A 25,113-nucleotide genomic window follows, 5' to 3' on the forward strand; every position below is an offset into this window, starting at 1 on the left:
CACCTTAGCACCGCACGTGCCCATAACTCTGTTACTGTATATATTTTGTTCCACATTGTTGTTTTTATTTTGTTGTTTTATGTTGAGTGCACCAACGAACGACACCAAAGCAATTTCCTGTACGTGCAAACATACTTGGCAAATAAAATAATTCTGATTCTGGTTCTGATTCTGGATGCTTGCTGCAGTGCGCACATTAAATACGACCCAAATAGATCCCGCGTCTAACGCTCATCTACAATATGTCGTACAGCCCTAAAGGGTTATACAGGCGACTTCTCTCTTTACATTTATTGGCTTTGAGTGAAATAGCGACCTTGACGGGGCAGTAAAAGGCCACGCTTGGACGACTTTCCTCACCGTGAATTGCCCCCACATCCTCTCTTTCTGTGGTTGGACTGATGTGTTGGTCGAAGATGAGGGCAGCGGCAGTACAGTGAAGGAAATTAAGTTAGTGAACTGAGCGGGGTCATCCGAGCAGGAAAAGACACGGAGAGCCCCCCGCTGCAGAGGAGGGACTCGTGCTGCTGTCTGACCACGAGCACGCACAGGGACAGCGGCGACTCGACTGCATTTACACAGCGATGCTCCCTGATCAGGTGCTGCTGGAGACCGAGCTCTAGAATATGTTAATAATCAGTCACCAACAGCAACATTATGGCAGAAATAAGACCTAATAATAAATTGGTCTATACATGTGCCGCTTAATGAAGGGGTTGGAGTTTTTTCAAAAAAGGAGATGTAGGCTAATTACAAATAATTGGTTATAATAGCTCGTTAAAAAATTCAATCTAAATCCTTTAATTAAAATTTGAGGACAATTTATATAAGATATATAAGAGTTTATATTTGTTTGTTTATGTATTCCTTTGTTTGTTTGCTTACGCATTCAACCCCCCCACCCCTATACACCCATCCATCCGTCCATTATTGATACCGTTTATCCTTGGCTGTTAAGCACGCCTTTGAGGATTACCCTTCAGGATTATTTATTTGTTTATGTTTTTATCACATAGAGTTACAGTTTGTTAGAAGACAAGTCGTCACACTTTGTCTTTGCGGTGATGTTTTTTGTGCGTTTCAATATCCGTGACAGCAGTTCGCCCACACGCAGGTGGATGCAACGTGCACGATTGAAAATAATGATTTTGTGTTTACATTTCTTTTTTAGGTTTGTTTATCGAGATTTGTCTCCACCAGAAGAAGTTGTTGTAGCAGATTTACGACGCTCCTCTCTCTCTCTCCCTACTTTCCCCCCTTATTTCATGGTTCAGTGGCCTCACACTGCAGGCAAGGGGAGGTTTTTCTCTCGTTGCTCATTGGTCGCGGCTTTTTCTCCCTCGTCTCAGCAACATTTCCATTCATACACCCGGCTCTCATTTTCAGCCCCTTTTCAAAAAATTACTCACTGTCACCATCGGCAACATTTGAGGGTGAAAACGGCTTCGCCTGGACGGAACTAATTATTTTAAAATTGGAGGAGGAGTGATCACAACGAAAGTACAAGCGGCCGAGCGATCGACACAAAGTAACGACAGGTGAGTGCAGGAAAACAACGAGGGGAACATGATTTGCGTTCACTGAGAGCTCTGCAGAGGATGCAGCGTAGGTGTGTGCATGCAGGACAATAAACCACCTCTTGTTTAACCGCTGTTATCGAAAGCGACAGAAAAGAGAAGATCATCGATGGATCCAAAACAGTGCGGACGTTTTGGAACGATTACGCACAGTGACGTGGAAGTGAATTGAAAGTGCAGCCAACATCTCCATATCCACCTCCGTGTTAATGTTTGAGTCCTACTGCATCAGGCTTGACTTTTTGCGAACGAAAAATACTTAACTTGTAATTGCGTACTTTGTCGCAGCCTCACTTTACATGAGTCTAACGAGGGGGGGAAATGGAATGCGTATTAGTCTAAAATCAGTTGGCTCTCTCGTGGGTGATGGATAACAGCAAAGGTAAGATGCTTAAAATGTAACACTAGAGGGGTCCCGGCCCACGGGGCTGTCTCGGAGGAAGGTTCACGCCGTTATTCACCAGTCCTCCTCCTGTCTTAATTGGCTACAGATGCGGGGTCCGTTTTTTGACCGCGTAGAAATTGGATGCATTTGGGGGAACTTTATGAGGCGAGCCCTTGCTTTTTTTGACTGCAGCAGCCGAGAAGACAAAAAAAAAGACAGGGTCCCCTACAAGTATTTAAACCGTGCCACGTTCATTTATCATGGGGCAGGAACCCAATGCGCAGAACCAATTCGAAATTGTGCAGTAAAAAAAAGAGAAATTGTGGCGCTATTAAAAGGTATAAGTAGGAGGTATAAGTCTCGCTGTGTTGTTTTTTTTCTCTTTCTTTTAATTCTCCTGTTTCTTTTGGTTGGATTTCCCTGCCCGCTATTGGCTTCAGTCCACAAGGGTCTGCGTCCACCACTTATCATGCTGTAACACATGGTCGGAAAAGGCTTCATGATTGTATATTTATAATGCTGACAGGTCAGAGCGCAATACTGAGCACAAGCCTTGTTAGGTTACGTTCAGTTGATGGTGCGTCCTGGATGCTATTACACTGTTCCATTTATGTTAATTTGCTTAATCACAGTCCATAAAACAGCCATTTGTGATGGTGTATGCCGCGGCTGCCTTCCTAATAATTGCGCAGGGAGGGAAGGGCTAAAGGCACCGTCCTCTAAGTGCCCTTTCACCCTAGACTTTGTAAGCTGCACTTATTAAAGCGAAAAGTGTTTCAATATGTTGTAAGCTTTAGGGGGAAAACGGGATGGGGGTGGGGATGGGGCCCTCCACTTCTCCTTCTCCTGGCTGCCCAGCTCCCCCCTTGGAGTATAATTCATTCACTTTATTAGTAGGATAGCGGTGTAATTCCCATTTATATGCGGGCAAGTGGAACTAAAATCGACCTGTGCCATAATACCACGGAGCACTGTTGAAAGAAAAAACAAATATGAATGAATCGAGGCATTATGTTTTCAGTTGCGCATGCAATGGGTGGGCATTGAGCAAATGTTACCGTGCCTTTATTTGGGTGGAAGTGGTGACCCTCGTGTGTGCGGACTTTCATAACAGCAACGAATGAGCATATAATAAAGAACTTGTTATTAACTGATTATGACTGATTTTCTTTTGTTTAGGGCCCTCTGGACACCTCGCACCCCTGGGCCTGTCTGTCAAGTAGACATGTTTCAAACTGTCCCTGACACGTCGTCTTACGTTAAGGTAAGACTCCACCACCGTCTCTTCAATCAGGTAATGTTGGAGGAACCACGTGGGGAAATGTTAATTCTTAAAACTCAGTGAGGAAGAGAATGCGCATGCCCACAAAACCAATTACACCAACAACCCCCGAACGGTTCACCAATAATAATTTGTATAAGAAAATACAGTTTTTGCTCAGTTGAATTCGAATATGACACACACAAGTATATTATATTATAACTGAGACACCTGTAGCTCCACGGAGCATCACGCGTTTGATTGGCGCCTTGTTATGTTTCCCTCTGGTTGGAGCTGCGTAAATGTTGACGCTGCCGTCGTTTGTTGAAATGTTGCTCAGCATGTTGTGGTCTCGGATTTCTTTGTCTTCAGTCCAAAACCTGCTGCTGCTGCTGTTATGGATCATTATCGCGCTTTACGTCATGAATTTCTCTCTCTTCTCCACTCTCCCTCTCCCTCTCTCCTCCACAGTCCCGACAATATAAATAAAGCAAACAGCGCACATCTGGTTTCCACATAAAAAAAAAAAATGCATCGGGCCCGCCACATATGGCGCAGCGTGAATACCTGCGACTGCCCATGGCCCGTCCTAAGGCACTGCAACCATTCAATATGTCCCCGTGATATAAAACCGCATGTGAGCCCATGATGCCAAGTTCAACTTGCACTTGTATGTGTGAATTTGGGAGAGTTTGCATAGCCCTATATGAGGCTCGCTAGCTCACATCTATCATAATAAGGTGACTGCACGGATTGTGCCTCATTAAAATGAGCCATTATGCAGAGGCAAGCTATGGTAATATCTCCATAATCAGGGTATTTTTCCAAGGGCGACTTGCTAATGTTTTGAAGACTTATTCCCCCTTTGAATAAAGGGCTCTTTTCATTTCAAGCAGGCGCAGCGTTTGTGCCACTGCAGAGAGAGGGACTCTGGCGTTTAGGCCGCAGAACAATTCCTGATTTGTTGTGCGGGAGTTGAATGGTGAGGAATGTTTTAGGAGAAAATATGCTTTCAAACGAGTTTTTATTTTCTCTCCCGGCTCCGTCAAAAGAAGGGAGGAGGCCAGTGAAGGAGCAGATGGAGGTTATAAAAGAGGAAGGAGAGCTAAATTTCAATTTTACAGTGCTCGCATCTCATGGCTTCTTCGATTTGCTGTGGAAATGCAGACTAGATTAGGCCCTGTCCTGTTTCTTCGGCTTCCAATAAGGTTTTTTTCATTACTATTCCTCCTGCAGTCAGGGGTAATAGTTTTATTTTTAATTTTGTTTGTCTTTGCGTGCATGTGCTGCACCCACCTCCTCACTCGGGGAGATACTGGTAAGAATGTGGCATTCCTCAATACGCACACAAAACAAATTTAAATAAATATCCCCCATTCAAGCGAATCCGCGGCCCAGCATTTGGTTTTGTTTGGTTAAGGCCAGGCGAGACTGGAACTCTCCAATAAAAATAAATCTCAAATTAATTATGGCCTGGAGCGAGGGGCCAGACGGTTCGTGCGTCTATGTGCTGCAGACACCACTTTCTTTTTGCCCTCAGTATTTTTTTTGAATCGGCCTGTCCTTTTTAGCCCGGGAGAAAGAATGATCTGAATACTGGACTGCAGTCTAATAAAACAGCTCACATGCACTGGGACTGTTCCTTCGCTCACCGAACAGTCGCTCTCAAACTCTCAGGAGCAAATCTAATTCCCACTCCAGGTATGATCAACATTTGTTTTCCGTGTACAAAACAATAAATTAACATAGATTATATTGTACGAAAATGGTTTGTTACAGAGTGTAAAGCCAGAAAGGGGGAGACCTTGTGCATGACTTGTTTTGAGAAGTCATATTCTTTTCAGAAACAAATAGTCCCTTGTCATGACGCACGACTTACCAGGGCACTGTCAAGAGAAATGAGTTATAATCAGTTTTCATTTGTTTTCACATGTTGAGCCCATCTGATGAATAAAATCGTTTCTACTGTACTTGTGTTTCTCATTGAAGTAATTTAACTCCATGAATCTTAGCAGAGCTTCATATAGGCTTAAGAGGAAAGGATGGGCCTATAACAATTGCAAGGCTGCCGTACATAAACGCACCCGAGTGTCCGCCCACCTCTGGCTTGTTGCCTTAGCGGAGGAGAGACAGAGGAGCTACTGGCTCGTGGTGTGAGGAAGAAATGTCTGGCTTTCTCGTTCCAGCGTCAAGCCAGATGTTCTGTGGTTCGCTGTGTAAACCAACTTGCATCTGTTTATTGGCCTTCCAAAATGTTTGTTACTACGGTCTTGGTGGGTCCGGGACCCCCAGTATTTCCTAATCAGCTTTATGGATGCAGGTATTTGAGTACATGGATGAGGTAAACTGTTGTCTGGTGGTCACGTGGAAAGATGCATCTTGTTTGTCTTCTAGGCAGGTTCCATGTATAGCACAAAAGGCCTAAACTTACTCACTAATTGGCCTCTCCAGTGGAGTGGAGGTGAAACTGTTTTTATTTATGGAAACTGATGACATGAATTCAAAGCAGCATCAGGATCAATTAGTTTCAGTTCTGTGTTTGTATTAGTGGTCAAGAGGTCTCATAAGGTGAATCACCAAGTGGAGGTCACAGCTGAAGCATCTCTTTAATTCCTCACTATCAACCGACTCCCTGCAGTGAAACGACTATTTGAAAACCACAAAACCCAGGAATGTGTATATGGACGAAAAAGGAAACCGAACCAGTCGCTGAAGAGTTAAACAAGGTGTCTCCCTTAATTACACGAGGCTGAACTGGCCTCAGGCAGGAGAAGCCTTGACCCATAGCAGGATCCAGATGTGGGGGTCCCAAGGGCGGGGGCCCATGCATGGCCCCACCAGACCCCCAAGTCGAAAGCAGACAGGCCGGCCCTGCAGTCAGTTGTTGCGGCAGCGGTGTCGTTTCTGTTTGACCACTCAACAAGGCAGACTCCCCGGTACTGCAAAACATATCAACACCATCTTCAGCTAAATGAAATCTAAAAACATTAAAACCAGCCTCATGAGCTACATGCACCTTTGACCTTAGTAAAGTCCAGACAGACCTTTTTGGTTTTCTTAATACATTGGAATGATTAGATTATATTTCCAAGATGGGCTCAAGTCTTGTTTAAAGTCCCTTAAACAAATACAATAGTATTAAAGTATTTTAATATCTAAGTTACTTACTTATAAAATGTACCTGTTTTATTTCTGCTAAGTAAACACATCAACACTGAAATGCTGAAAGTGGCAATAAGTACTTGGAGAAAAAAAACTCGAGTTACGGTTCTTTCGGTGTTTTCGGTGTGCTCACGTGCAGATCTGCCTCCATTGATGAGGGCAATTTCATAGGTTAGACGAAAAAAAAAAATAATACCTGTGTGGGGGTGGGGAGTATAGAGGATTTCTTTTTTAGGGTAAAGCGTCAAAGAAATCCCATCGAATAACAAAAGCAAAGTCAATGAGGTAGTAGAAATATAGCAATAATATTAATTAAAACAATAAAAGTAATGAATTCGGAGCCCAGTGTTGACGCAGGCTGCGTTTCATCCAACCGGTCCTGAGCTGAGCCGCAGACGCACACGTGTAGCGCAGACCCTCAGACTATGCGGTTGGGAGCTGAATGCTTGGATTTTATTAATGGTGTCTCAGGGAAACTTCATAGAGGCTTCACAGAGAGCTGTAACAGAAAAGACAAGGCTGCTCCATCTCCTGCCATATACCTTTCTCTCCTCCTTTGATTTAAAGGAGGGCGGCAGAGAAACATGTGCCCGTGTAAGATCAACTTTATTCAATGTTTCGTTTTCACTGTTAAATATAGAATAAAACATAACGTGTGATGATTTAGGGTGGAGGCATGGCCAGATGCATGTCTGATGTATAGGCGTGAACCTCTAAAACATCGCATCACATAAGTTAAGAGGGTCCTGTGTCTTTCCAGAAAGCCTCAGTCAAATATGTGCAGGTATAATTCATTAGTCGGACAAATAGTAAACCCGTCCACACTATCTGGGCCACAACTGGGAAAGCAAAACACACAACACCACTCTACAGCACGCTATACGCAGCAATGGCTCTGCGCAACGCAGGCAGCCATCCTGTAAATATTTCCGAGCAGAAAAACATAACAGCGGAGCGACCAGTCAATTGTTTTCCCTGCTTATCTCTCTGGGACAGTATCCTGCTTTTTTGAAGGCAGGGCTTTCGGTGACACACAGCTTCCTCCTCAACCTTCTCAACAGCGGTGACTTCACTTCCCAAATTTAGAGGAGAGAAAAAACTCAATCCGGTAAAAGTGTCTCTGTCTCTCCGCCACATACCGGGGCTGGAATTAATTCAGGAGCGTGTCATGTTTGGGATATTGTCTGGGTCCGCTGAAATTTGCGCAAAATGGACGGAACTATTAAGGTAAGGGTGGAGAACGGGGTGTATGGGTTTGTGGGAGACTGGCTTTTTCGCAGTTGCGCCTCCTTTTTTCTAAGCAATGGGTTTGAAATGCCCCTCTGTGTCGGTCTGTGAGCTGGGACCTCCAATCTGACGACGATGAGCGGCTTTCTTCTCTCGGTCTGAAAGCGGTAACCAGATTTCCTCCTTTTTTCTTCTTTTCTTTGAGAGTATCCCCTTGTCTTCTTTCCCCCCCTAAAGCTGTTTGGCTGTGAGGATACTTTACCGTGTGGATTTAAGGCTGAATCAGAATCACGCTTTGGTTTTGGGGGACCTGGCGCACAATTACGCACGTCTGGAAAGGCACAAAGGAGTTGCTGTTTGTTTCAGACAACGAGCCGTAGACTGTAACTTCACATAGGTATAAGTTATCCACGAGTTCAAGCGTTTGGTTTAGTCGGGAAGCGGGGATTGAGCAATAGCCATGACTGGATGTACCGCTGGATAAGATGTGTTGAGCTGCGCAACAGCGGTGTGGCACATCGCCCGGCTCCAGTCCGAAGATCCGTGGGTCATCAACCGTAATGGTCAGGATTTTAAAGAAAGAGGGAGAATTAATAATGGCTCTGTATTTGTTTCCGTTGTTTATTGAAAGTGCTTTCACTCCGCTGTCGGGCAGTGAGTTAAGTCAAAGTGTAAGAAGAGCTGTCATTTGGCAACTTCGTGCGGTAACTGCATAGTTTGCAACACTTTTAACCACAGGGCATCACAATGATACCTTGGCTTGCCGCTTATATGGTTACTCAACTATTTTGAAATGTTGCTTTGGTAGTCACAGAGCGCTGCTCCACATTAACCTAGGCTACTGGCCCCCCCGGCCGTCAAATTCCAGATGTATTATGGCTGCAGCCACCAGATGTTGAATGGCAAGTCCCCATTAGTTCACCCGAGCCATGCATGCATTCAGTGTGTCTGTGTCCTCCGGTTAAAACAAGTGTAAGTAAGCTCAGAAGAATGCAGCATCTGCGTGTATGCTGTTACTGCTGCGGAAAACTGATGCAGAGACTTGTTTTCTTTTTTGGAAATTTAAAGTAGCGGGTTTGTGGCGGCTGGGTGTGGTGTGAGTCCTGGAGGAGTGTAAACGTTGGGCCAGACAAAAATGTCAGGCTGCTTATATAGTCACTTAAATCCCGTCGTTCCCCGCTCACAGCGCTGCGAGTGGTTTGTTGCGCGCTGGTGATGGATGCCACACTGCAGGGGGGTGCAATCATGAACCCCGGGTGCGTGCAACAAAGCAACAACGTGTGTGGACTAATGCAATCAAGATTGAATTCTTGGTTGTAAATGATTGGTTATAAGACGCATTCATGCTTGCTAAAAGAAAGGAAGGGCTCTCTAACCATGAGAGCTTCCCGTCCTACACAATCTTTTCCTGACAGGTTTCCTCTTCCTCCTTAAACAAAGGACAGGAATGCCCCCCCCCCCCCCTCTCTCTCAACGGGTGGCTCCTGCTTCGATGCTGTGTGTGAACGCCAAACAGGCACACGTGTAGTCTGGATGTGGAGCTGCATATCCAGTCTGCGCCAGACGGGTCGTGACGCACTTGGGGAGATAGACTTGGCTGATGTGAACAGAACAGAGGTGGCTCCCAGCAGGTGTCAGACTCACACAATACTTATAACGGGCCTTGCATCCTCCCAGCTGAGCTATGGTGTAGTGCTGTCTTTCTTCTGTCTGTGGCTCTGTAGAAAACTGTAGTTCAGATCTTATTTGCATATTTAAATGTCATATTTCCCACAGAAAATGGAACGTTTCAATAGTTTCTCGTGATTGTAGATTTTAGGTGAAGTCTTCAGATGAAGTGTTTAAAAGTGGCACTTAACCATTTCACAAATTGTCTGTGGACATTGTGAGATAAAGAAAGAAAGTAGCACTCACTGTCAATATGTGTGTATGTTGCTCAAAGATACTGTGAAGAGCATCAAATTGCCACTGCTCTGTCATCTGCCTATCGCCCATGGTGTGCTTTCAGTTAAAAAAAAAGAGAAGAAAACCTCAGCAATCTTGATGGGCGCATACACCACTTGCCAATCATGGTTTCAATTGTGCAGGCTGATATGTCACTGTAAATATAACGTGCAACAGTCGGAATAGTCGCCTGAATCCTTATCGCGCAGTAATGAGACATTCCCTCACTCTTCTGTGCTTTATCATCCACAGCCTGGCTTCTGTGGTCTGCTCAGATAGTGGGTCCCGCTGCCAGTGCTCAGACTGTGATGGATCCACTGATGTTATCACTGGAAAATCTAATTCTGTCGAAATGGTTAAATGCTTCTAGAGAGGTTGTGAGTTTTTAGTTTTTAGTATTATCGAGCAATTAACCTGAAGAGAAGGACTTTGTAAAACTAATTAAATATAGTTCCCCGTGATTTCTCTCAATTTTGTTTGACTGGTCGTTTCACTTCCGCTTATTGTTAGACAGGAGTAAAGGTGCATTGTTCCCAAAATATGGTTAAAACTTAACTATCACTGTAAATCTGGATCCATACATTACAATAGAGGGCACTAGGGTGCAAATTCTTCAGCAGCATTTAGAAAATACCCAATTTAGTTTCTGACAATCAATTTGAATGCTCCAAAAACTAGATACAATCTTTGCATAGTGCTGTTCAATATCAAACATAATCAAATACATTAATTTTCTTAATAATTTACTGCTCTGATGGTTCCTGTTAGAGAATTCAGATTTCAGAGTTCACGGTAAAAGCCTAGACATTTTGTTTGTGTTTACAATGTATAAAGCAACTATAACTGTCATAAAAGACTGTACATTTTAGAGTATGACTTATAGTCACTGTGGAGATTGTGTGTATGCCTATGCCGTATCCGTCACTAGCTCCGTTTATGCGATGCAGACGTTTGCTCCAGAAAGAGACGTTTATCATTTAAATAGGCACGAGTGAAGACTTTATACTCGCATGACATGTCTTAGAAAGGAATGGTACTGAAGTCATGTGAGATCAGGAGGATTTCACTTTCATAAACTCAACATTTTGGAGAATGCAAAAGACATGTTGGAAATATTGATCAATGAATATCAAGTAGCGTTTTTCCCCCTGGAGCAGATATGCGGCATTTTGGAATGAAATAATTCAGTCCATGGGGATTAGACACGTCTCGGTTTAAGCTGTGCCATCAGATCCTATCGGATCCAGATGTGCATCAGACTAGAGCCTAATCCTCAGCAGGGACATATGACGGTAATGATTATACTCGATATTCTGACTTATTGTTTATTTCATTTTGTTTCTTTTATTGTTTATAAAAACTCATCACTTACTTATAAAGAAGTTTACGCACTTTAAGCCAGCTAAGAGTTATTGCCTGTCACCGGTCTGAGATAGTGACATCGACATTGTCAAACACTGAGTGCTGAGATCTGAGTTAAAAAGTGACACATCAAGTATTATAATCCATGCTTCGCTTCGAAGTCACTGCACGAGAAGCATGTTGAAGACACGGACAATAACTTGGCCGGCCCTTCTTTTCTGCGTTTGTTTTCTTTAATAAACTTACATTGCTCCAGCTGAGCCACAGCAGAGGGGTCAGTGTAGCTGTGATCCCCCTGCTTCTGTTGAGTCTTCAGCTGTAAAGGGAAGCCCAAGGCCCAGACTAGACGGAAGACACATCAGGGCCTGACAGGGGATTTTGGGGTTCAGTGACAATAAGAGGATAACGGGCGAGAGTAAATGAGTGGGGGAATCAGGGGAATTTGTCTAGGATAGTTTTGTGCTGTCAGCATTAGAAGTGTCATGAATGTGATATTCACAATTTTATTAGGGTTAGTTTTGCAGATTTGTTTCATGTGTAAACCTTTAATGGGCCATTACTGGTAGAGAAGCATATGCACTCGATCATAATGTTAGTGAAACAGTATGTTGGATGCACCCAATCTTATATCTCACTCCACTGTGGGCATGATTGAAGTCATCCTAACATCAACAGGAAACTACAGTTGCTACATGAGTTGTAAACACAAACTATTTAGGATGCCAGACTGTGATATGACCCATAACTGCACATAATTGCTGTAAACAAACATAAACAAGGGACTGAAAAAAATCACATCACAAGTTCCTGGGTACTGTCAATTGACAGATTATTGCTGTATCTGCTCATAACTTTCAGTGTGTAAATTCTTCATTCTTATAGGATATATGTTTCCTCCAATAATTAATATAGCTTAGCACAAGTAATGGAGGTGAAAAAAGCACCAATGGCTCTCTATACTAATTTGAAATTAACTGCCAAGAAGCACCTCTAGATACCGCACAGAAATAATTGTGAGTGTGAAACAAGTGTGGGATAGGATGGCTATATGCTACCTGTGTGGATTTTGCTCATATACTTTATGATTTGCAAAGTTACTCAAGAAATGTATACTAAGTATTTTCTCTTTCCACCTCCAGGAGGCGCTATCAGTGGTGAGTGAAGATCAGTCCTTATTTGAGCCTCCTTACGCTGCTGCTGCCCCTCTCCCCAAGACAGACATGACTGCATCTGGCACACAGGACTACGGCCAGACCCACAAGATCAACCCCTTACCCCCACAGCAGGAGTGGATCAACCAGCCGGTGCGGGTCAACGTCAAGCGAGAATATGAGCACATGAATGGATCCAGGTAGGGCATAACAACCACTTTTTCACATATATATTCCTCTTTGTTCTGTGAAATATGACCTTGTCTGCTATATCCACATATTTTACTGATGTAAGGTTTATAAATAACCTTATACCTATATAACTTAGATCCCTGCAAGTGTGGTGCCGTCACATCTAATGGCATGCCAAAGTAAATGACTGGAAAAGAAAACGAACAACTCCCAATGTATCTGTTGACAATACTTTTATAATCGTGCGTGTTTGTGTAGCAGGGAGTCTCCAGTGGACTGCAGCGTGGGTAAATGCAATAAGCTGGTGGGGGGTAATGACACTTCGCAGATGAACTATGGAAACTACATGGACGAGAAGAATGCCCCACCCCCCAACATGACCACCAATGAGCGCAGAGTCATTGTACCTGCAGGTAAGGATAGCTACGAGAGAGAAATAATGGTGCTTGTGTTTTCATAATCGTGCAAGTTGCTCTAGGTATTTCTCCTACGCCACAGCTGTGATTACACACAGAACCACTACTCTCTACTGATGTCATTTTGCCAATGCTGTAAAAGTTTTATGAGTGCCATTTTTATTTACCCACTTCGAGGTGCAAAGCATTGTTCCATTGTCACCCAGTACGGGTGAGTACGGCTGAGTCCGTGCAGGTAGAGATGTAAGCTTGTTTGCCAGAACTACATTTTATTTTATTTCTTCACTGGTTCAGAGTGTGAAACAACCCAGCTCATGGAGCAACAAGTGCATGTTTGATTGGATTTCCCCAAAAATGAGAATATGTTATTAATGGATCCTTGGTAAATGTTCCCTTTTAAAGCCTAAGCGAATGTTAGTATTAAACCGACGCAAAAGGCTTCTCATCTGTTAACATAATAAGAGCACCACTAGGAGGACACTCCTTAAATGCAACATGTAAGTAAGTCAATAACATTCTGCTTTCGTCCTGCAGACCCGTCGTTGTGGTCCCAGGATCATGTGCGCCAGTGGCTAGAGTGGGCCATTAAGGAGTATGGCCTGTTGGAGATGGACACGGCCATGTTTCAGAACACAGACGGCAAAGACCTCTGCAAGATGAGCAAGGACGACTTCCTCCGGCTCACCACCATGTACAACGCCGAAGTGCTTCTCTCTCATCTCAATTACCTCAGGGAAAGTAAGTACACTTAATTAAGAAAAGAGGCAAATCGAAAGATACACTTTCAGATAATAAGTTATTGACATACAGGGACTAATGTTTGACTACAAACTAAAGTTGTTGGACAAATAAAAGTTAGTTTTAAAATGTAGGACAAGATTGTATATATCTCTTGTAGGTTTGAAGGTCTCCTGCACAAATTAAGTTATGAATGTAGTTAGCAGCCACCAGCGGCTTATAACTTCAGTTGTGCACCTTAGCATCATCAAGTGTTGTGGCCCTTTAATCACTGACACAGGCTAAACTTTAGGGTACGCTGAGGCTAAAGGAAAATCTTCCTGGCTACCGTTTTGTATCGAGTACCAGGTCAGTTCTTAGGGTGGTAGTGACAAGATGCGATGGGATTGGAGTGGTCAGTGGAGGAGGCCCTCTCTTCCCTGTTTCCCCTCATCGAAAAATGTTGTCCTTTGAACTGTTGTTTTGGATGGCAAGGCAGTGATGGCAGTTATCTTTGTTTCAATTGTAAAACATTATCAGTAAATGATGATTGTATTTGACAGCAGAAGGGCGATACTAAGACAATAATGTTGATGCACTGTGCTCGTATTTCCGCTGTTCTGGCGTCCATCGTTGCCAAAGAATAGTCAAATTCAACATTGCCTTTGAAAACACAATTCTCCTCTCATATACTTTTCTCTACTTTTGGATGAGACAAGAGAGTGAAAGAACACCAAACCCAAGCAAACAACATGACACTTTTTTTTGTCACCGAACTATATTCATATTACCGTCAATAAACAATGAAATTGCTTACTGGAAACTCATTTCTCCGTAATGTCTACCCAGCATTAAGCAGAGCTCTGGAAACCAAGAGGGTTTCTTTCCCTTCCCCAGATAACCATCAACTGCATCCCCCCACTACACTTTACAGTGCCTTATTCCACATGGTCCACAGAAAGATGAAGGCCAGGTGCATTGCCTCAGGAATCACGCTAGGCCTGTGTGTTCAGCACGGCAAAGAAAGTTGATCTGCAATTTGCAACGGAGGCAACTAAATTTGAGCCTCTTACCTTTGAAGAGTTCCTCGCTGGAATCCTGCTTCATATGTTTCGGCGGGGGAACAAAGCCAATCTTCTGAGTCAGTATGCAAATTGCATTTCAATACAAGATGTAACATCTGGTGTGGGTATTGCTTTGAATACACAGTGATATATCTAGTTCTGACAATATCTTTGACCCACTGTTTACTATAACAATAAGCAGATCAGGTGTAATGCGATTGGTGGACCTACAGAGAGTCGTTTATCTCCTCTTTGAATTCTTTGCGTTCTACACCTTTAAATAGTGCAATCTGCTTCTGCACAATATAACGATACCACGCTGGGTGGAGTGACTGATGGCTTGACTAAATTTAACATTACTCCCAAAAAAGTGTGATGGGCCTCAGTGTGATGTAATGGGAACTATATTTTGTGGGTGTCAACAGTTTTCTCTGTGCACAGCGTCTGGGCAGAAAGAGAGATGCTTGTCATGAGTATAACAGCCTCATTGTGTAGCGCTGCAGCGGGTGGATCTGTCTGACCGCCACCGGGAACACTCCGCAGAGCAGTTTTCATTATGGCCACTGGCTGCGGGACTTAGCCACGGCTTAGGCGTGCTGCACCGCGACTCTGCCCATTGCTGTCCTTTTTTTGATTTAGACCTTGTATGTTTTGGAGACAGAAGAGATGTCTTGGGAATCCTCTCCACTTGCCAGTTGAAATTGCTTTGGATCCGTTCCCAAAAATCAAAAAAGATGAATGCTCCCATTCCGTGCCTGGACTGACTGACCTGTTTTGGGGAAGCTCGCTGAGAAGTGAGCAGCATGTATTATTGACACTGGGAGCCTAAGGGCAAGAGGAACCATGTTTGTAAATGAAGGTCTGAGGAAGACTAAGAAGGACTTGGAGGAGGAGGGCTGAGGAGGAGGAGGGTTCATGCAGACGCTGCAGGGCTGATTTGGAAACTAAAGCCATTCTCTCTTCTCCCCCCGCAGCACAAACAAACACAATCATAGACGAGGAGTAACCCCGTCCAGAAAATAGACCTCTGGCTTCACTCACGAGAGCTGGAGCCGGGCCGAGCTCCCAGAATACAGAAAGAGAAAGAGGGAGGGGGAGGCTAGGCGGAGCCCTGGAAGTATTAGTGATTACAGGTCATGTGACAGCTTCCACCAAACCTATTCACATCTCTTTACTATATAATGCCCGATCCTCTTCCAAAAGATGGATGGTCCAAGGGGTTCTGCAATCATTTCATACAAATCTGTGAGCATGATGCTTGCGTTCGATCCTGGTTTTTGAACCTCTGATGAACATTCCTGAGAGTCATTAAGTCCTGGACGTACACTGTGCATGAGGCAGGGACACACTTATCCACCACACAGACATATCATAACAAAAAGAAAATTCCTGCCACGTCATGTGCAGAAATGTTGTTCAGACACCCACGCTGGTGAAACCACGGGTATTTGTCTGGAAGCCCAGCTGCTTACAGTAACAAGGGTAGTTGCCCATGCATTATTTTGGCCGTCTTGTTGGTCACTTATCCAGATTTTCATAAGTGATGGCCGCCCACACCCAAATGTGCTTTCAATTTTGTGTGCAATTTGAGAATTTGTTCAAATTAGTCTGTCAGGGAGGGACTGTGGACTGTTTGCTTTATCGCACCCATGTAGGTCGGTTTGATACCACATGTGCTGGAAACGGAGCGGAGCAAAAAACCTCAGACAACGAGAGGCTGTATCCTCCAACACGCAGAGATACAAGAAGAGAGGGGGAGACAGAGAGAGAAGAAGGCAGCAGCGAAAGGAGGGAGTCAAGAGGGAAAGTGACGAGACTGAGAATTGAGAGCAAATCTGCTGTGAATCTAAAGAAACTTAAAAAAAGATATCCTTGACAGATAGCTTTTACAGTAGTTATTTGAGGACAAGGGCAGGAGGATGTGAGGAGGAGAAGCAGTTATAAAATGTTAAGAGTGTAAAAGAAAAAAGTCTCGGCTGGACTATTTTTTAGAACTGTGTGGAAACAGTGCGAGGTGGTCATGATTGAGTGCCTTTGGAGAATAGCAATAGTTCTGTTTCCCAGCTGTCGCCATTGCTTGTGTGTCTGGATGGATTTACAGTGAGGGAGTCAAGACGGAGAGAGAGAGGGAGAGTGATAAGTCTGGGCTTCTGCACGGCTGCTGCTTGCTCCAGAGTGGGGGACATTCTCGAGCCCTCAATAGTTTATACAGACCATAAACATCTGGGCTCGAAGGCTGAGTAGGGAAAAAGGAGGTCTGGAGAGCTCTCTCGTTCTCTTTCTCTCGCTCTCTCTCACTTACACTCTCTCCTCTTTCTCCCCTCACAACATTTTTATTGAGCTCCCCTTGCATTAGTTCTTTCAATTGGCAGATTATCACTGGTGCAGAGGGGCTCAACGACTTGGCTCCGCGCCCTTTACTGTTAGCTGTCTGCTGTTAGCCACCACTACGGCACAGTCTGGGGCTGCTCACTTGACTACTGGGGTTCAGACACTTAGCGTGCCAACATTTTTTGTACATACACCCTATAAGCATAAGTGGAGGTGGATAGGAAGCAGTACGAGGATAGTTATAATTGAAGCTAGCCGCTTGGAGGCATGATAATTGGACCTGAAACCCAATCGCCAGTTAAGAATTTTATATTTTTGTTATTCTTTCTCACTGTAACATATATATGCATTGCAACAGTTAGGTTAAGTAAAGGATTACTGAAATAGACGTATTGTGCTTTCTTCAGTTTTTCTCTTCTCTAACACATTATCTAGCCAATTATCTGCAGGAAAGGGAGCTCCTCTCCCAGACAGAACACACTGCTCCTAAACACCATGTCAGGGGTCCGGCCAACTCTCCTGCATCATTGTGATGTCACGATGTTAATCTAAAAATAAGAATACATTGTGGAGTAATGTTCAGAACAATGAGGTACCAATTAAGGTTAGTTTAGAGGGTGCTTGAGCGTAGCTTCACTATGGTGACGGAATTCAGGGCAAATGTCTGTTCATGGTCAGAAATTACCTCCAAAGCACAGGCTGACAGCTAGTTGAACAGGAAAGTATCATTTCCTATGTCTATGTGTTGGAGGACAGAAAATGTGTCATGCAGGTGTACAAGCGTTTTTGTTTGAAGGTCCTTTGACTGATGGCTGACGAACAAAAGCAAAGAAACGATAAATATAAGGTATTATTTTGGGCTTGAGAAATTAGTAAATTAATGTAAACACTTTTTTTCAATCATTGGCATGGTTAGAGTTATTCGTTGAATCATGTCATTGGATGGTAGAGGTTAATTTTGTGGTTCGGGAGGACCTGTTGCAGGTTTTGCGATCCTCAAAGATTGCATTAAGAGACATTGGGGCATGTCAGTGCAGCTTCATGCTATAAAGTTGAAGGATGACTTACTGTTGGCTGGAGATCACTTGGCGACAAGTTGCCTTAAACTAGGTGACTGGGACCCGGGGTTTATTGACAAAGCTCAGACCACATGTTTGAGGCAATGGTATCATATAGCGCTGCAGAGTAAACAACAGTGGCCTGATGAAGGTCCGTCACGTTGCTGAGCTAGCCCTGAAAGATTCCTGTCAATATTATGGGTGTGCCTAACTGGAGGACAGGGGCTTTTGAAAAGTGCCATCAATCAAGGACAGAAATGAAAACGGTTCAAGGATGTTATGTAATCTAACAGACTCTGCGCAGATGTGACTGGAGAGGGAATGAGAGGGAAGCTGAGGGTCTCAGAGGCTGAACACTGGCCAGTCCTCCCACTGTGCTGTCAGATTACCGGGACATGTTTGTTTTCTGAGAGAGGAAGAGGCCGTCCAAATAAATAGGCAGCGCAGCCAAGACTCCCTCCACCGAACTGTCAGCTGTGGTCTCTATCTCTCTTTCTGCCTGAAGCTTGAAACATGCTTCTGCGACTGCGTCTGCGTCTTTTCACGCCGCTGTGGCGCAAGACTCGTTTTCATTCATGCTTCCCCAACCGTTGTGCGTCTTACAAAGCAATTCCGCGCCAGAACACTTGGCGGAGTAATGCTTTTTGTCGAAGACGACCTTAGAGACGCCTTCTTTCTTCTTCGTCGATTGTTTATTTACATAGCCACTGCGGCTCCTCGTAGCCTTTTTCTGGCGGACAAATCCGCCAGTCAGTGACAGGTTATACAAGTGATCATACTATCGGATATCTTCTGCCAAGTGCTCTTCTATTTGGTCCATATTCATTCTTCTAAATCTTCCGTGATTTCTGCCGGTATTATGGGGCATGAAACCGGAAATGCAGCTCCAGAAGGGATGTAGAGCAGACCAATCACAGCCTTTGCGGGCTGAGTGAGCTTGCGGAGCTTTGCTGTAAATTTTAGAAAAGGGAGTCGACACCCGTCAGCACGTAAGGAGGGATACATAAGCACGTAAGGGACCCGGAAGGGCTCTTGCGCTTACGGGCCCGTGAAAACGCAGAAGCATGTTTCAGGCTTTACTCTCCCCCATGCTCTCTCTCACTCTCACTCTTACAGCAGCCCTGCATTTGTCTGTGGGATGGTTTGAGGTTTTCTCAGCAATGCTGCCTGTTTGCCTGTCTGGGTCAGCCCACATATGTGGCACGCAGTAGGAAAAGGGTTAACAGCCGCTTCCTGCCCCTCCCCCCTTCTCTCCCCCTTTTACTTAATTTTTTCTGACAGTCTGTGCATCTTACTCTTACACTTTTTCCCTCTTTCCAAAGATGGCGCTTTTGGCGGATTGCTTGCCCCCGTGCGCTTACACTCAGTGTGTGGAATTATTTTTGTACGGGGAGCTGCATTTGATTGCTGAGCAGGGACCCGGCCTCATACAATGGCTCCCCTGTTCTGAGGCCCCCAGGTTTCTAAACTCGACCCAGAGCCTTGGGGGTGCTGTGGAGTAGGTAGAGCAGGGGAGGGGTGTTTGGAGGTTAGAATACATTTGCAGAGCACCCCACACTTTTCCCCCTTGGCCACCCCCTAAAAAAACAGACCCCTAGTCTGCCACCATGGGCCCCTCCACCTCCAATTACACCACCAGCCACACAGCGAGCACAGCGTGCTCATCAGCACATCACAAATTAAATTTTTGCTCTGCAGTTCTTCGTCTCTTTTTTTCCCGTCCCATTCACAAAAGTTATCATCCTGGCTCAGCAGCTCCCCAAATCGTAACACTCCCTATGAAGTCGCTGCCCTTGTGTTTCCTCTGTGCATTTTTGGGTCTGTTTTTCCACTCGCTGATTTATGCCTGGGGGCAGCTAAAATTAAGGGAGCATTTTGGTGCCGCCCAGGGTGCCTGCGTAAGTGGAGGAATGCAGCTCAGAGTTCTGCTCCATAAGGTGAAATGAATAGGCAGCCATGTGCACAGTCTTGCCTCCCTGACTTTATTATTCGAGAGTAGTGTTTGCTGTTAAATGCTGACAGGCAACATTTTTGTTCCTCTACCTTTAAAGGACTGACTGTGTGCTGGATGTGCTTTATTTGGGACAGGATTTATGTGAACCGAGCCATTTTTCCTTCTGAGTTGGTTTTTAGGGACAAAACAGGAATACTATTCAACAAATGAAAAGGGCGCTTTAGTGCTGCTTGACAGTAATCGATCTGAACTTTTTACTGCCACCTACTGGCTATTGTTATACCAATTTAACTTATTGTCACCCAGGTTTCTGGATAAGTGATGTCTCACTTTCATCATGATTCATAATACAGTTTTTAATAAAGTACTTCTTATACTGCTAATACTGAATCATGTTTATATATTCGTCGAAAAAAGAAACGCCGGTACATGAACCATTGTGCTAATATTAATTAATGTACAATGTCTATTTTAAATAAATGCAAGTTAAAGTTAAAGTCAAAGTTAGGTGTATAATATAAACTGTTAATAACTGAATGCTCTTGGGAATTGATTAAATTAGCACATTTTCTACCCTGGTTTTTATATGCTTGTTTGTGGTGTCATTCATTTCTCTTGATGCATTATTTCCTGTTATTACAGGTAGCTCATCATTATCCTACAATGCACCATCTCACACAGATCCATCCCCACGCTTGGCTGCCAAAGAGGGTAGGAACACATGTCTCTCTCTATTCTCTATGTATCTATCTGTCTGTATTTTTTTTATTTTTTTTGTGTAATACAGAGGTCAAATAATTCTTATCTGTCATGTCTGCTTCACAGTGCCAACCAGATTCAATACAACACCACTCACACAAACCCAAAGCACATGCAGTCAGTAACAAAGCTCTGGGCAGGTGCACCTTTTGTGTTGTAAAACATAATATGAGCCAGGCTGCTCCAGCAGACTGTTGTACTCAGGCCTTCTACTCGAACACCGTAGCAACACATCAGCTCTGAGACAAAAGCAGTGTGCAGATGAGCTCTGTCTACGGCATCGGGAGCCAGAACGGACTGAGAGTGCAGCCATGACGGAACCGAGGCAGGATGTTAGACGTGAATGAGGATGTTTGTCGCAGAGACAGGCGTCAGAGAGAGGAGCTGAACCAACAATATGAATGGAAAGCTGTACTGCTGCTTCAGGCTAGATTGAAATTGAAAGACGTGTGTCACTTTGCACTTTTTCCCATTTAGTGCGTCAAAACTTCAGTCACACTCCTGATTCAAACTGTGTAAGACCCTAACACATTTCACTTTTATACACAGTTTCTTACACTGCTTATTCTATTCAGTTTTTTAATACTAAGGGTAATTTAATTCACTTAACAATTCAACTTGAATAGAATACATAATAATCAAATGCAATTTTTATAATTATTCATTATATGTCTTTATATTGTTGAGACTTCTTTCTTATCATTAACATTGCTTAAAACAAAAAAGCAACCAGAAGGGCAAAATCAGTTGAGCGCTTTCCTCTGCCAGCGCCCGACTTTCCCATTACATTTTAATCAAACTGCACTAAATTACACACACTTACGAGTTCCTCAATGTGAAGACATTTTTAAACAACATCTACAAATAATCCTCCAAGTTTTGTGGTAATCATCACCTCCTTTTCAAAGGGAACAACATCTATTGGCTCACCTCATCTAGAGATCCATCATGTTCATTCTGAGAAAAATTCAGTAGAGAAACTTATTTATCCGATACTTTGCATTATTTAAATCTGGGTCCACTCTGTGTCTGAGCTGAGCCTGAATACTGAACCTTGGTTTAAACTGATAGTTTAGGATAAATCACAAATCCTGCAGTGACATGTGACCTGTTGTGTTGTTGTTCCTGCTGAATAGTAAAATGTCTTGCCCAAGCCGGTCTGAGAACAACACCCTGTGTCAGGATGATTGTCTCTTTCCTCTCGATTCCTTCTCACTCTACAAACATTATTTTGTGCTGACACAACGTGAACTATGCGAAGGCTGCACGGCCTATCTGTTAGAAAAGAAGCTAAACATCCTTTAAATCAGCTATAAGGTGTCACCACCAGAGACGGGGACTGCAATAACAATGATAGCCTTGCTCACAGGATGAGGCGCGCTATCAAGGCAGACGGAGAGGAAACACTAGGTCCGATAAGTGTCCAAGAATGCCCTCTGCCTTGCTCTGTCTGCCCCAGTGGTGAGCGTGAACAGACCGCGCGATTGTTCACGCCCCGGCATCAATACCAATAGACCTATGGGCAGGCCAGATAAGGTTCTGCTCGGTCACCCCCTGACCCCGGCCTTCCTGGTTCTCAGAGGCAGGTATTTCGACTGGCAGGAAAAGAGTGTCACTCCCTGCAGCCGTATTTCCTTTTGCACAAGAAGTGACTTCTATTACAGGCCTCTGCGGCGCTGACTGTACTTCTAGTTGTTACATGTACTTTTTCATGAATCACTAAATACAACCATATTCTCAGATTGATCCCCACACATAAAACACTTTGATCAGAAATGTGCGACAGCATAACTTTAATACCAAATCGTGTTGAAAAAGTGAAACGAGACCGACAAAACATTCAAAAGTTCGAGCTGAGAAATTGTGACTCGACAATAAAAAAGCGGTGTTTCTTTAGCAGAAGCCTTTATTAACATTTTCACCGATCAGCATTGCCAGATGTTCGAGTTCATATTGCCTTTTGAGAACAGTCAAATACCATACAGGCTCTTTGGGGTAGAGTAAGCACGAGCGTACAGCAGGAGACAAGCCTTAATCTGCTCCAGACTCTATGGTGTAAAATGCAATGTTATGAATAAAAGAGAGCATATAAAACACGGAATGCAGCAGCTATGAAAGGGTGTGTGCGGCTTTGTGTGTGTGTGTCTTAAGTCTGTGTCTGCGATTTGCTTATGGATAGGCATGTGTGTGAGTGGGTGAGTTCCTGTATGTCTTAGTACAGCACGTATGCTTTTTACATGACTTTTAGGTGGATATGTTCCGTTAGTTAAACGTACATTGTACATCTAGGTGTTACATTTATATCCATACAGTGCTTGTTACTGAGCCTTTGCACCTTTTTGAATGTTTTCCTTTCTGTTTGTGTTGCTGCTCTGACATTTGGGGATTTTGTGTTTTCGTAGTGAGAACACTCATATTCTCCGCCGCTTCTCGGTGAATGTGGGAAGATGATGATTCACCTCTGCGAATGCATTCATTTTGCTGCCAAGTCAAAGTGGCAATACAATTAGAAGTGTGCCATTATGTGCACAAGCTCTTATAAATCCACGACTGTCAATTGCTCCCCTTTGCTGCATTTTGAAAGTTAATAAATAAATAAATGAGAGATGAAATTCTCTCTTTGAAATAGAAACAATGAGGGTGTGGGCGAAAGTTGCCTGTAACTTATTGCCCTTTTGAGTTTGTGTTTTTGTGTGCACCACCGTCGCTGAAATGTTTAGTTTTTTCTAAGTGATGCTTCTCTGCTCTCATGCACCAACTGTCTCGTCGCTGTGCGTAGCTCCTGTACTTTGCCATCATTCTCCTCCTCTCATGGCTCCTTCCTCACACAGATGGCTTTTAAAGCACCTGTATTACGGGTATTAAAAAAGTTTATCCTGTCTGGGTCTCTCTCCTTGGCTCAGACTCTGGGTTAAAAACAGTCCACAACTTGTATCTTCTTCTTTCCTCTCTCTCTCTCTCTGTCTGTCTCACCCTCTATGCACAGTTTCTTTTTCTCCCTCTCCATCTCCTCGCTGTTTTTGTCCTTTACTCTCCGTCTCTCTGCCCCCCTCTCTCTCTCTCTCTTTCCCTCTCTCTCTCTCTCTCTCTGTCTAGCTCTCGGCCTTGTTTTGACTAACTGGTCCTGCAGTCAAAGTCTCCCAGGAGCGTGCACCACACCCCAGACCGGAGTGGAAACTGGCTCAAGTCGCAGTCAGAGCGAGGCCTGGAAAAATGAAGGCGGGAGAGGTGGGGGGGGGATTGAGGCGGCTCTGTGCGTCTGTGTGTGTGTGTGTGCACATATTCAGGGGTCTATGTCTGTGTTTTGCGTGGCCAGCCGAAACCGCATACCCCCCACCACTCTGGGCTTTGTACGTTTTGCATCTGCTGCTTCATCCTCCTCCTGCACTTTCACTTACATGTTTCGCCAGTTTTCTCTCCGTCATATTACCCCCCCCCCCCCCCCCCCCCGAAACAGAAGTAATGGTGAGCCTTGAATGTGCTGCATGTGTATTGGTTTCTCACTTTTTTGTGGCACTGTCTGCCTCTATTCTGACTTGCAAAATTGTTCATGTAATCTGCTGCCAACAGCTACACCAAGGGTATCTGAGAGATGTGGATGAGGCCACATTACTGGGCATCTACTCCAGCCAATACCAGACAGTAGCTGAGTTTGCTGCCATTGTTTTCTTTGCAAATTCCGAGGTTGTGCTTCGTCTGACTCTACTTTTTTTCATCATTTTCCTCCTCCCTCCCTCCCTTCAATGTCTTCTCCTCTTTTCCTCTCTGTGCTTTTTGGTGTATTTACTCGCTCTGTCTCCATCTGCATATGTCTGCTTGTCAATAACTTTCCTCCTCTTTCCCTTCTACCCTCTCCCCAACCAACTCCTCTTCTATTTGTAACCCCCTCTCGATATACATACAGGGAGGTGGCCCCCGTTGTGTGTTTTTTTTTCATATATTGGTGGTGGTGAGCCAGTAGGGGTGGGGGGCTGCGTGGGGGTGTGTAGAGGGGAAAAAAGGGCCAGTAAAACAAAGAGAGGTTGTCTGCAGGCGAGGCAGGCAGGAAACGCAATTCTCCCAGGACTCTCCCCCAGTCACTGCTCCTTGGCTATCCTGCTGGCCCACACCAGATTGAACCTGACAGCCCCGCTGAGCCGCGGCAGCCCCACTTGTTATTTGTCCCTTCTCTCCTTCTTTTTGTCTTTTCTATCTGTTACACTTGCATTCCTTTAATTCGTTTGATCGCATCCTCATTTATGCATTTCTTAGTTCATGTCCTTTATATCTCCATCTTCTCTTTACATCTTCCTCCACCGTCAAAAAAACTCTCTCTTCCCAGTAACAGTGCTCTGAGACCCTCTTGTCGTCTGTGCAGAAAGGAGAGATTAATTTACTGAAATATCATTTACTGAAATATCAGGGGTTAGAAGTTGAGATGTTTGAAACTAATGAAGTGATCAAACGATCCCGAGCTACAGGAACTTTTGCCATTTGGGGATATTCTGATATAGTGAGGAAAGGGAAAACATCCTTTGAAAGTAGACACGTTGGATTTGAAGTCTTTTTACATT

At 44.1% G+C, this 25,113-nt stretch overlaps 1 protein-coding gene across 5 annotated transcripts in view; it reads left to right on the forward strand.

Moving 5' to 3' along the window:
* The first annotated feature begins 1,329 nt into the window (after positions 1 to 1,329).
* The window catches only part of fli1 (Fli-1 proto-oncogene, ETS transcription factor), a 30,413-nt gene continuing 6,629 nt past the window's right edge, over positions 1,330 to 25,113 (forward strand). Inside the window, exons 1-6 of one of the 5 annotated variants that reach the window (XM_062385863.1) lie at positions 1,330 to 1,538; positions 3,142 to 3,226; positions 12,058 to 12,269; positions 12,523 to 12,674; positions 13,212 to 13,415; positions 20,444 to 20,512. In XM_062385863.1, coding sequence (XP_062241847.1) covers positions 3,188 to 3,226; positions 12,058 to 12,269; positions 12,523 to 12,674; positions 13,212 to 13,415; positions 20,444 to 20,512 — 676 coding nt within the window. In that variant the 5' untranslated portion in view covers positions 1,330 to 1,538; positions 3,142 to 3,187. Of the gene's footprint in view, positions 1,539 to 3,141; positions 3,227 to 7,458; positions 7,613 to 7,690; positions 7,780 to 12,057; positions 12,270 to 12,519; positions 12,675 to 13,211; positions 13,416 to 20,443; positions 20,513 to 25,113 lie in introns of those variants that run through there. The other 4 variants (XM_062385862.1, XM_062385864.1, XM_062385865.1 and 1 more) reach the window with 4 other exon arrangements.

The sequence above is a fragment of the Platichthys flesus genome, chromosome 4 (genome assembly GCF_949316205.1).
Source record: "Platichthys flesus chromosome 4, fPlaFle2.1, whole genome shotgun sequence".
In the NCBI taxonomy this organism is placed as follows: domain Eukaryota; kingdom Metazoa; phylum Chordata; class Actinopteri; order Pleuronectiformes; family Pleuronectidae; genus Platichthys; species Platichthys flesus.